The sequence below is a fragment of the Choristoneura fumiferana genome, chromosome 21 (genome assembly GCF_025370935.1).
Source record: "Choristoneura fumiferana chromosome 21, NRCan_CFum_1, whole genome shotgun sequence".
NCBI classification, from domain to species: domain Eukaryota; kingdom Metazoa; phylum Arthropoda; class Insecta; order Lepidoptera; family Tortricidae; genus Choristoneura; species Choristoneura fumiferana.
This window is the reverse complement of record NC_133492.1, coordinates 6,390,177-6,402,748: the sequence shown is the minus strand read 5'-3', so window position 1 is coordinate 6,402,748 and position 12,572 is coordinate 6,390,177. Positions and strand designations below refer to the sequence as shown.

At 37.0% G+C, this 12,572-nt stretch overlaps 2 protein-coding genes across 2 annotated transcripts in view; one reads left to right on the top strand and one right to left on the bottom strand.

Moving 5' to 3' along the window:
• LOC141439836 (probable ATP-dependent RNA helicase DHX34) overlaps positions 1-12,572 on the top strand; it is a 46,635-nt gene that overhangs the window by 7,975 nt on the left and 26,088 nt on the right. The window contains exons 7-8 of the mRNA XM_074104225.1: positions 362-469; positions 1,905-2,010. Of these exons, the coding sequence (XP_073960326.1) occupies positions 362-469; positions 1,905-2,010 (214 nt within the window). The remainder of the gene's footprint in view (positions 1-361; positions 470-1,904; positions 2,011-12,572) is intronic.
• On the bottom strand, positions 2,608-11,934 carry LOC141439571 (odorant receptor 10a-like). The gene is made up of 5 exons (XM_074103860.1): positions 11,112-11,934; positions 10,882-10,981; positions 7,147-7,251; positions 5,225-5,380; positions 2,608-4,076 (listed from the first exon to the last, which is right to left on the bottom strand). Exons 1-5 carry the CDS (start codon positions 11,882-11,884, stop codon positions 4,023-4,025), a joined length of 1,188 nt encoding a protein of 395 aa, XP_073959961.1. The 5' UTR covers positions 11,885-11,934; the 3' UTR covers positions 2,608-4,022.

Genomic DNA, 12,572 nt, shown 5'->3' with positions numbered 1-12,572 from the left:
AGTTGTTCAGATTTTGATTAATTTATTTTCATGCCAGTTGAAAAAGGCACGGTGAGCCGTTGTTTTAATTACTTGCCATACTTTACCTACTGTATGTCTGAATCACACAGGCCTCCTTTCAGATTCAGAGAACTTGAGATGTAGTTCCCTACCTGCGCGATTGCTTCGTATATGTCCTTCCATCACGATGTTTTCCTTTACCAAAAAGGTCCTAATAAATTTCAAGTGTAACTCAGAGGTGCAAGCCTAGGTTCGAATCCACAACCGTCTGCTTCGGAGGCCTTAAGATAAACCACTAGACTACCACGGCTGTTCGCATTACCTACTTTTATTCTGTGACAAAATAAACTATACTTTACAGGTATTCGACTACCCCCCAGAAGGCGTCAGGAAGTGCATTGTATCTACTAATATCGCTGAAACATCCGTCACTATAGACGGCATACGATTTGTTGTTGATTCTGGAAAAGTGAGTAATATTTCTTTATCATAAAGTGGCGTAGAAAATCGTCTTAGTGGTGATCCTCGTGAGTCACCGACATACCTAGCTAAGCGAATTAGCTCGTTGAAGTGGCATTGGGCAGGCAGGCCATATAGCACGGATAACAGATGGCCGTTAAGTTTTCGAATGCAGACCGCGGATCGGCAAGCGCAGCGTAGGTTGTCCAACCTGGTTAAAGACGCGGGTTCATGGTGGATGCAGGCCGCTTTCGATCGAAGTAACTGGAGGTCAATAGGAGCCTATGTCCAACAGTGGAAGTCCTACGGCTGATATGATGATGGTAGAGTGGCAGGAAGACGCAGACGCAGCGTCAGCAAGTATCCCAGTAGGTCGAATGACGACATCGTTGCCGGCAGCCATTAGATGTAGGTGGCGAGGTGGCGTTTTGAGTGGGCGAACTTTGTTCTACGGAATAGAGAAAATAAGACGAAGTAGCACGCCAACGAGAATTTTAATAAATTTGTTCATTCGAGTATCTAGTTACAGTATTTGGTAGTTCATAGTTACAGACAATTACGATAAAAAAATACATGTATCCAAATTATTTTGATGCTATATTTTATAATTTTTTGGTGAGTGTGCGCAGGAATTACATGATATTATTCCTCCATCTCAATTCTGCGAACGGACTTCCAGGCGGGGGGAGCGTCTTCACCTTTATGTAGCTAGTGTTCCGTTAGCCCGGACCAAGCGGTTTGCTTCATCTTCCATAATTATTAACTACATAAAGGTGAAGACGCTTAATGCGAACTGCTAAAGAATGGAATTCGCTCCCGTTGTCTGTATCTCCGGATAAATACAATCTAGGGCTCTTCAAGGCTAGAGTGAATAGCCTGTTACTGAACTAGTGAGATACACATTTGGCCTCATCTTTTTTTTTAATTTGATTGGATGGCAAATGAGCAAGTGGGTCTCCTGATGGTAAGAGATCACCACCGCCCATAAGCATCTGCAACACCAGGTGTATTGCAGATGCGTTGCCAACCTAGAGGCCTAAGATGGGATGTGCCAGTTATTTCACCGGCTGTCTTACTCTCTACGCCGAAACACAACAGTGCTTGCACTGCTGCTTCAAGGCAGGATTAGCGAGCAAGATGGTGGTAGCAATCCGGGCGGACCTTGCACTTGGATCTTACACCTGCACTTAACATCAGGTGGGATAGGGGTCAATCACGGCCAGTTTTATATAAAAAAAAAACTCTTAAGGCACTAGTCCCAGCGCCGGCGAGTAGCGAAAATAGTGAATTTAGTATGAAAAAATAAGCGACAAAAGCGATAAAATTTTCATACTAAAAATACTCTTCTCGCTGCTTGCCAGCGGTGAAACTAGTGCCTAATAGGTGAACATAAAACATATGGTCCTCCACAAAGTATTGGCCTAATTCATTCAATTTATCAATAGGTGAAAGAAATGAGTTACGATTCGACGACGAAAATGCAGCGACTAAAGGAGTTCTGGATATCAAAAGCGAGCGCTGACCAGAGAAAAGGCAGAGCGGGGAGAACAGGTGAGTGCAAATATGAAAGGCGTAGTTTCCGAGACATTTAATATGTACTCCTACATGATTATAGACACGTACACAAGCAATTAATGCTAGTTTAAAATACCTAAAGCCGGTTTACTGGGAGTTGATAAAACCTGGGTTTCATAACTCATTAAATATAAAAATAATAATTCGACTGAATTGATAACTTCCTTTTTTGAAACCAGTTAAACGAATGCAGCCGTCTTATTATTTTTACTGATAGAAACAATATTGACTATGTGAAATAGAAAACCAAAAGTAAGCACGCAAACGACGCACTCGAAGCGCGTCCCAGAACGGAATAGCAACATCGCCGCCTCGTCCGCTCGCTCACCCGGGCCACGTTAGACAGCAACTGCGTGCCTGGTACCACGAAACTCAGTGCACGCGGTAAAAAGCAACGCCCGTTGTACAGTTTGCGATAATATTCATATTCGTATTTCAAATTCATGCTCATTACATTATTAGACGCATTGTTAGTTTTACAAGATGGTAGGTACGAGTACATGACACCCTGTATTGGGTATAGAATAAAAAATAAAATAAGTAAATAAAAAATAAATATTAAAATATTTAATTATAATTATCTATGACACATTTTATATAATTCATATTTATCTTAAATAATTTATATTTAATGTCAATACAACTTATCTTAAAATTTAATGTCAATTTCTTTAAATTATTATAATTATATTTATCGCTACGGCCGCTATTCCGACACGTTATCATAATAGTTATTATTATCAACTCTGGGCGACCACATTTTAATAGGATTGCAGGTTTCTTTTTAACTGTTTTTGGCTCGAACTTGCTAGGTCCGAAATAAGATCTTCCTTATTTTGACAAAGAAAATCTCGAATATCCTACAAAACACAATATGGGTAATAGCGACCCTGCTTTTCGTGTACCCTGATAGTTCATATACCTATAATTTGTTCGAACAATAGCAAAGATAATTATTATACTGCATGCTTCGCTTCTCTCGCTTGGCTCGCGCATTGTGGTCGCAATTAAACCTAAATACTTAACACAGCCGAGTCGGGCAAAACATGTCGATATATATGAGGTCGGGAATGTGACGGCGGTATATTCATTCATGACCGGAATTTACTGCGCTGTTATTTTGAAGACATTTGGGCTTCCAAATATTATGGCGGTATTGTCCATACGGTTTTGAGTGCACACTAATCAAGTATTTGAATCTCCATATTTCTTATTTAATAAAAAATACGTGCATAAAATGTGCATAAATGTGAAGCGATAAGGCCGCAATAGCAATAGATTACCTTAGAAAATCTCTATGTATATACCTGTGTTTTCTGTACTGCATACTGTGTTGGTGTGCAATAAAGAGTTATTGTATTGTGCATAACCTAATCTAACCAACATGGTTAGTACCAACATAAGTATGTCCTCAACCTTATTCTGCCCACGACCCTTTGAGTTTTTTTTTCTAAAGCTTCTTCTCCTCCTTTACTTACGATGTATTACAACCCATTAATGGCTCTTGAAAACCATTAATACCCGAAAGGGGGCGATGCGGTCAATGTACGTTCTTCAAGTAAAACAAGGAAACAACCTTGGTAATAGTCTAAAGTTTTTGAACTGAGCTCAACCAATGACAACAACACTATTGAGTGGTTAACCACTAATTAAGATAGCGAGCTTGTAGTAAGGTTATCGACTCTATTTCTTCTAACAATAGACTACAAAATACACCAACAGGATTGGTTGGCGCTTATGAGAACAAACGAAGATAATAGGAACGCATAGATACAATGTCTGAATGCAGAGGCCTTATTGAACGCACTCGGAATCACCGTTGTTCTCTGACACGGTATAAGATGAGGGTAGAAAGAAAGAGATGGTGATTGTCACCGCTTTAGACACAGTAAGGCCTCTGTTAAGTGGCTGAGCTCAGTTCAAAACCGTTTAACTATTTACATACGGTGCAAAGGTGCCTATGTTAATAAAATTATTTTTATCGTTTCTCAATTCCACATGGCGTTAATGAGATTAAAAATGGCATAAGCTTCATGACATAACTGAAACAGAAAATGATTACCGTTGAAATAGGTAGAATTTTATATGCAAATTTTTCCGAGACTGAGAATTCATAATACAAAAAATTCAGAAAGTAGGAACGCTATTATGTTAGTAAAATGCTTTTTATGTAGCAGACTAGGTGGGATAATTATATTCAGTCGTTTGGTGTATTTTTTATGAGTCATATTTATAATTTTGTATATAGGTAGTGCCACCGGATCGGAGTCACAAAACACAAATAGTTCAGAAGTCAATCTCATGTTATGTACTTCACTTTTCATACCTACGCTCGGCGGTCGCTCTAAGGTTGTCAACAATGGCTTATGCACCAAATAACTATCGTGGAAGTGGCACTCGTATCTAGTTGTTTGATTTATTGTTGAGAATGAAACGGGAAGAAGGGAAATATAAATTAATAACTAAAATATTTTAATTTTATTAATGTCATTGTTATATTATAAATTTGTCACAGAAAATATCTTGCGAGCGAAGATTTCGTTATTGGCGAAATTCACGATTATTTAATTTAAACGAGTGTCCACTGAACAGTTATAATAACTTTTTTTTGCACAAAAAAGTTCACAGATGCGTGTCTCAAGCGGATGGCACTCCCGCTCGCACTGGTCCCAACCGGTCCGAGATATCGTGCTCGAAAGAACGAATAAATTTATTTGCAGAAATTCGGCACAGCAAAAAAAGAGAAAAAAAAATACAAAAAAATATTAATTTTGACATTCACTCATTCATTTCATTCATTCTTCTTTTGTGCAATCAGTTCTTCATGTAGCTCTGTGTGTAATCATTCACTTCAACCTTAGTGGCACTACCTATACCGCATTCGATATTATTGAGCGAATGGTACCTATGAGCGAAGCTTTTACCCTTAAATTAATTTGCTAAAGTTGTTTATAGGTCGGTTTTCTTTTTTTTTCTCATTTGGATCTCCAGGAAAACGAAAAAAACCGACGAGTCCCGAGCGATATAAACATTCTAGTACAGTCAACGTTATAAATAAGTGATCACTTTTGTACCTTGTCATTTTAACGTCATGTTTGAAAATCCATAGGAAATTGTGTACAGACTGAAAGCGACAAGGTACAAAAGTGATCACTTATTTATGACGTTGACTGTGCTTTTAAATACTCACCCCTGCGAATGTATCTAGACACACAGTCCGGAATATGGAGCGAATCGAGATCGGTCGGATGGCTACAGTAAGCATTATTATCAGTTTGTACCGGGCACTTTTGTCGTACTGATATTCCCAGCCGCTGCTGTAAATAGCTAACCGTAGAGCCTCACCCTGTATATAATGTGAGACATTTTACTAAACATAGACCATGGTTTACATTTAAATTGGCCTGATATGCCCAATGGGAAATGTCTGAAAAATTTAGAAACGCTAGAAACTTTTTATATCAATAGGAATAACCTTTCTAATTATCAGAAAAAAATATCAGATTTTTTAAGTAGCATCAGTTGATTTAAAAAAATAAAAGAGTTTTCTTTGCCGCTAAATTACGACAGTCCGGTTGGTTACGGGTTGTTCCATAGTCCAGAATAAAAAAAAACATTAAAAAAGAATTTACGTAACGTTTTAAACTTTCGTGATTTTCACTCATAGTCAAAATACCACTAGCGGGACTTATCACGCTAACACACACGAGTAATATTTACCACGACGTTGCGGCAACATTGCAGTGGCCGTGGTCACGAGTAGACTCATACTCGTATATTACTCGTGTGTGTGTTAGCCTGATAAGTCCCGTTAGTGGTATTTTGACTAAGAATTTATGTGTCTTTGACTCGATCGTTTTGACAGGAGACAGTCTTTACCGGGCCGAATAATACTGCCATGGAAATACCAACCCTGTTTTTCATGTACACGCCCATAGAAATTGACATGAGCTTCTATGGGTGTGTAGATGAAAAACAGGGTCGGTATTTCCATGTCGGTATTATCAGAGCCGGTAAAGAGTGTCACCTGTCAAAACGATCGAGTCAAAGACACATAAATTTTTTTTTGTTTTTTGTTCATTCTGGACTATAGAACAACCGTAACCAACCGGACCGTCGTAATTTGGCGGTAAAGAAAGCTCTTTCATTTTTTTAAATTATTTGATGCTACTTAAAAATCTGATATTTTTCTGTTAATTAGAAAGGTTATTCCTATCGATAAAAAAAGTTTCAAGCGTTTATAAAATTTTCACCCATTCTCCATTAAATGTATTGGACTCTCAGAATTAATGATAATGTTTGTATGTACAGTCGAGGTCTAAAATATCTGTACACTTTAGTATCTACCCTGTCACTGTATGCCATCTGACAATTTTGTACAAAAGTTCAAACGACTGGTTAGATCATTTGCACAAAATCGTTATTTCCTAGTAGGAAAATTTCCATTCGCGTTTTTTTCCAATATGCTTTTTTACTGAAGTTTATTTTAACAATCGCGTTTTTCCCAATTTTAATCGACAGAGAAAGTATCGACGGACGGACTACTTTTGCTTAGTTTTGGCTCTTCGGGCCGATACCAACTTAACATAACCTACGTAAACCTAACTATGTTTCTGTGTCGATTAAAATTGAAATGATTTAACCAGCCGTTCAAACATGAAGTTACAGCGAGAAGGTAGTAAAGCGTAAAGATATCTTTGACCTCGACTGTACTACAGCCCTTATAATAGCAAAATGCTTAGTACTTAACAAAAGGTACTAAAACTAAAAAATATCATGGAAACCCCCGACATTGTCATTTCAATGTTTAATAAACCGCTGAACCTATTTGAATGAAACATAGCTACGAACCACTGCAAGGAAACTCGCATTCACGTGAAAAAACACATCGAAATCGGTCTTTCCTTTTCAAATTTATGTCACAAACAGACTTTGACGTCAAAAAAATAAGAATAGGCTTTGCTCTTTGTGTCATCGTTATTAGGTATGTACCTAAGTATGAATTCAATTTATAAAGATGGTGTCACATGAAAAATAGTATCAGCTACTAATCGTTACAAGTCAGAACATTTGTATATTATGTTAAATTTCGGTACGTTAAATTAAGGGTACCTTTTCCATTAGCAAGTCGCTGTAGTAACAAGGGACGTAGCACAGCAGAGAAGCTGTTAGTATAAACGCCATGTATTCCATACACAGTTCATGTCGTTTGAAACTCTGAAAAGATAATCAGTAATCAGTCATGTATTTGCTCAAACATGATATGTACAGATAATTGTCACAGGTTTATGGAGCTATTACTTGTTTTGTCGTAAAGATATGCCGTATATACATATAAAACTAGTGTCTAACTGTATCGCATGCACATGTTGCGTATAATATATTAATAAACCATGTCATTAAAATATTCTAGAATCACGAAACTGAACGAGACGAAATGAACGAAATTGTGTTTTTTTTTAACATTTTTGCACAGTTGGTATTTTGAGGTTCCACGCCCTAAAAATCCATCAATTTTCTTGATTGAATAATGTATGTATGTATTTTAAACTCTTTATTGTACATAATAATTGACAAAGATTGATTCCCTGTGCCTGTGGCAAGAGCTATATTGGAGAGACTGGACGAAACGTTTCCACAAGGGTATCGGAGCACATACGCAGTATGAGGAAACAGGACGACAAGGGGTCTGCTGTGGCCGAGCACTCAATGAACTCGGATTCGACGCACTATATCAGATTTGATAAGGTATCTGTACTTGCGAGAGAGAAATATTTCATTCCGCGGAAAGTGCGTGAAGCCATCGAGATTAGTCGTCGGCCGAATTTCAACCGGGATAGTGGTTGGACGGTACCTCCGAGTTGGAAAACGGTGTTAAATACTCGTGCTGCGTCATCGGTGTGTGTGAACGTACCTTTACAGAGCGATATTGTTAGTGTTGTGTTAATGTTTTGCCCTATGGGCTAATGTGACAAATTTGTACGTTGCCCGTTTCAAATAAAAAAAAAAAAAAAAAAAAAAAAAGTGTTGTGTGCTACCCTACATTTGACAGTTGTAATGATGATGAAAACGCGGGTAGTTGTGTGCCGGTGTCAGTTTCGTCGGGTAGTCGCGCGAGCAGAGCGCGGCGCGGCAGTGCGCGTGTTGCAGCAGCCGCTTGGTCGCGTTGCTCCGAAGACGAAGGGCTACGGATTAGCCCGAAACATGTCGAGCTAAACTCGATTTAAGACGTGAGTTATCCGGGTCATTATATTTAATATAATTGACAAACATTGAGATATATCTACAAAGGCGAACTTATCCCTTTAAGGGATCTCTACCAGTCAACCTTTGAGTGGATGAGTGAGTGGCTTTACTAAGTTGACAAAAATGACAATTAAATTCTGTAGTGCAGATTATTTTCAAAATTGCCATAAATATTTTTTTAAATATCCTGGGTGCCATTCTGTATTCCTATACTTTTAGAAAGAATAGCTGTTTTATATAATTTACACTTTTTTTTTAATGTTTGTATTAAACACCTAGTAGTAATAATACTGTGCGAGCACAAGTTTAAAACTACCATATAATTCAATGGTGAAAACACTGGGCTATCATAGTTTCTACAAATTTATACTCTTTATTACGACCATTAAGAGCGTTTATACCTGCTGAGCTGGCAACGTTGCATTTTTGTTAGTTTTTCTCGATTATTCCATAAAAAATAATGAAAATTAAAAATGTGGTCTGATATCCAATAATCATTCGTAAAAGATTTTTATTTTCTTTAAAAACCGTTAATAAATATTTGTTCGTTTTTAAAGAATATAAAAGTCTATCACGAATAATATTATTGGTGAGACACATTAACTTATATACTAAGAAGAGTTCTATCAGACCACATTTTTAATTTTCATTATTTTTTTATGGAATAATCGAGAAAAAGTAACAAAAACCAACGTTGCCAGCTCAGCGGGTATAAACGCTCTTAAAACAGGACTTAATAATGCTAAGGGTCTGTTACACCAGCCATTGATTAAATTTATTTGACGGATAAATGTGATGCCGTCTCTGTTTGTTTTGTTCGAATTGACGGAGACGGCATCACATTTATTAATCTACTGGAGTTTACCCGCGGCTTCGCACGCTTAAACTATTCGATCTAGAAGTTACAATTAAAATTCCGGGATTTTACAAAATTCCCCTGGGAATTCTTAAAATGTTGATCGTGGTCTTCATTGAGGTTGTGTTAAGAAGAACTGTCCAAAATTTCATTACCCTAAACCCAGCGGTTGAAATTTTAAGATTTTATCCCTAATCCGTGGGAATATCGGAATAAAAAGTAGCTTACCTATGTGTTATTCCACACGTCCAACTACCTACATACCAAATTTCATGACTCTAAGCCCAGCGGTTGTTATTTCGAGATTTTATCCCTATCCTGTGGGAATATCGGGATAAAAAGTAGCCTATGTGTTATTCCAGACGCTCATCTATTTACGTACCAAATTTCATCTAAATGCGTCCAGCCGTTTTAGCGTGAAGGAGTAACAAACATAGACACACACATACAAACTTTCGCATTTATAATATAAGTAGGATATTTAGTTCGTCTGTTAGATTATCAGAAAATATTGGACAGATTTGTATTGTCGTTTGAACAATAAATGACAAAGATGCAGCGCTTCAAATTGCGGGAGTGGGGCTTGTGACGTGCTAAAAAGTGCTATAATCTTCATAATTATTTGTTTTATTGACAAATGAAAAAATACGTACCTATCCAATATTATCTGATAATAATCTGAGGGACTACTTATTGGCTCTGTGCACGACATCAGCGCCACCTAGCGTCCGCAACTTTTTTGGCTCTGATGCTCTGACGTTTTGAAATTTCATCGCGACATTGTGACAAAAATCATACCTATAACGTATTAATTTATAATACAAAATTACTGTGATACCGTGATTTGGGTGGACAAGAATATTGTGAATTAATTTTTGGTCAATAAGTAAGTACAATTTATTTAGTGTTCTATTTTTGTTATGTCAGGGTTTGTTTACTTCATGTTTAGTTGTACTTTTACTGTAAAACGAAAGATAAAGCTATCTTATTGGTTTCTTTGATAATAGTAAAATTATATAATTGTTTTTATATCGCTAGTAATAAATTAAATATCGTTTTCAGATCAAAATGAGTATCATTTTGAAGAGCGGTTTTGTGAGTATCACTCAATATAAAATTTCAACCACAAACCGTTTCATAAGGATTATTGTTGCTGGACATGTCCGAGATGTAGAGGAATTATGAAAAAAACAGGGACAGTGTTCAATATTCAAGCTCTCATCATAACACAAACATCTATTACTAAAATTAGGTAGTTAAAGTCTACACAAATTGCTTTGTTAATGACAGATTCATATGAGTATGACAGATGACAGAGCCTAGATTATTTCTTCTTTTGGCCACTATCAGCTGCGTTAGATTTCATTGCCCCCACCTAGTACTTCGCACCCTCCCAATAATTAGATTTTTTAGGGCATTAGCCTATTATGTACTATCGAACCAACAGAATTGTGACCCACTGTGGAACCTTTTCGTAGAAAAAGTCATAGTGTCATGGCATTGCTTGACAAGGAAATTCGCTACGACACTTACTGTGAGAACGTTCTACGGTGGGTCAGGAATCAAATGATTCGACTGTACTTATTACTGTATTTAATCTCGACATTAAAGGTACTGTGGAGCAACCGTGGTCACATGAAATCAGTTAAAAAATATCTATGAACGTCACAATTAACTTTATTCTGATGTCAACTATTAGAAAAAAAAAATTAAAACATTTTTACAGTAAAAATAAATTTACTTACGTCTATCACTTGGTACAAGGTTATAGGAAGCATGATCGCCGACGCTTTCAGACTAATCTCATATAATACTTTAAATACATCATTAATTAATTGTACGTAACTGAAATAGAAAGAGTGTGAACAAAACTACATGAAGCTCAGTAAAAAATATAGCCTAGACTCTTAATGAAACTTAAGGTAATTTCAGCGATTTAAGAAAAAAAAACTATTCAAATGTAATACCTACTTACTCGTATACGTCCTGTGACTTTTTTATAAGAGCAGACATTTTTTGGGCCAGTACTTTATGGTTGTATGGCGTCACATTAAACATGTTGGTAAATTCCTTAGCCATAAGCTCAAGTTGAGCGCAAGTGTTAAGAATAAAAATGAAACCTAACGGACAGAAGCCAATGTACATTAAAATAGCGTAAACCCCATAAAATATATGCATGGAGAAAATTATGCAGAAAATGTCTGGTCTGTACTTGATCTCCTCTATGACAGAGGGAAAGGAACAGTCGTACCAGGGCACCAGCCTGAAGTCGTCTATGTATAGCGAGTAAAGCGTAAGGACCAAAGACTTAATTGGGAACAGAGCGCAGTTCAAGCAACACGAAAAACACCACACTTTAGTGACCCATCGGGCCCTGTAAGCGTATTCTCTTATCAGAGCCTGGTCTTCTTCTGGCATTGATTCTGCCGCGTCAAAGTTTTCCTGGTTTATTCGTATTAAAGTTTTGAGTTGGTCTTTGAAGGTCAAAACAACGCCGTATTGAAACGTTACGACTACCCAGACCACTAGAAATATCCCATTCGTGCATGCTTTTGAGAAGTCGTCTGCCTTTATATCAACAGCGATCAGACTGTATAGAAAACTAACGAAGCTTAGCGTGAATATTCCGTGCATTATACCGGCCTGCCAAGCCCAGTGCCAGTCTTGAGGGATATCCGGATGTGCACGAATTGTTTTTAGACACGTAATAGGTATCTTATAAACTTTTTCAAATTTTAAGAATGCCATTTCTATTGTCCAGTAGTGAACGTTATTTGTTAACGTGAGGAGGTCTAAATATCTTCTGCCTCGTATTGTTCATACAGCCGATATAGTTACTGCACTTATTGTTATTAGTTGTATTATGCCTCATAATCTACATGATTAAATGATTATTAAGCCATTGACTTAGAATAATCATAAGATTAATATTTTATGCTAATGCAAATTGCTTGTAGAGTAAATCAAAATAATCACTTTGACCTTCAACACGTTCAAACCTTGTAAGGAATGAAACTTGATATGGCTATTCAGACACTGTAAAAATGTTAATTTAATCGCTTTCATCAGATGCTGTTTTCTCTTAGTTTTTTTTGACATTATCTCAACCACGTAACGTATGACGTGTACACGTCTATGATGCCAGACACGTTCTTGTCGCTTTTTAACCTACCTTACATATTTCATAATAATGGTTTATTCACCATACAATTAACATTCGAGGAAACTGAACAACGTACCAGAATGGAACCTTTTCATAGTAAATTTCGCTATTTCTTTGGCAGTCATCAGTCAACATGACGATAGTAGCGCAAAGGTTTCACTCCGGTACGCGGTTCTGCTTCTTTGACTGTACATGCCGAATTTAGTTGTCATATTGTGAAAAGGTTCCATAGTGACCATCAATTGACATCTAAGGTACATAGATGTCGATGAT

Coding starts and splice junctions, on each gene's coding strand:
- LOC141439571 (XM_074103860.1), bottom strand. CDS start 11,884: ATGGCATTCTTAAAATTTGAAAAAGTTTATAAGATACCTATTACGTGT. Junction 10,982..11,111: donor AAGTCACAGGACGTATACGA/GTAAGTAGGTAT, acceptor TTTCTATTTCAG/TTACGTACAATTAATTAATG. Junction 4,077..5,224: donor GTCTAGATACATTCGCAGGG/GTGAGTATTTAA, acceptor TTTCTGTTTCAG/TTATGTCATGAAGCTTATGC.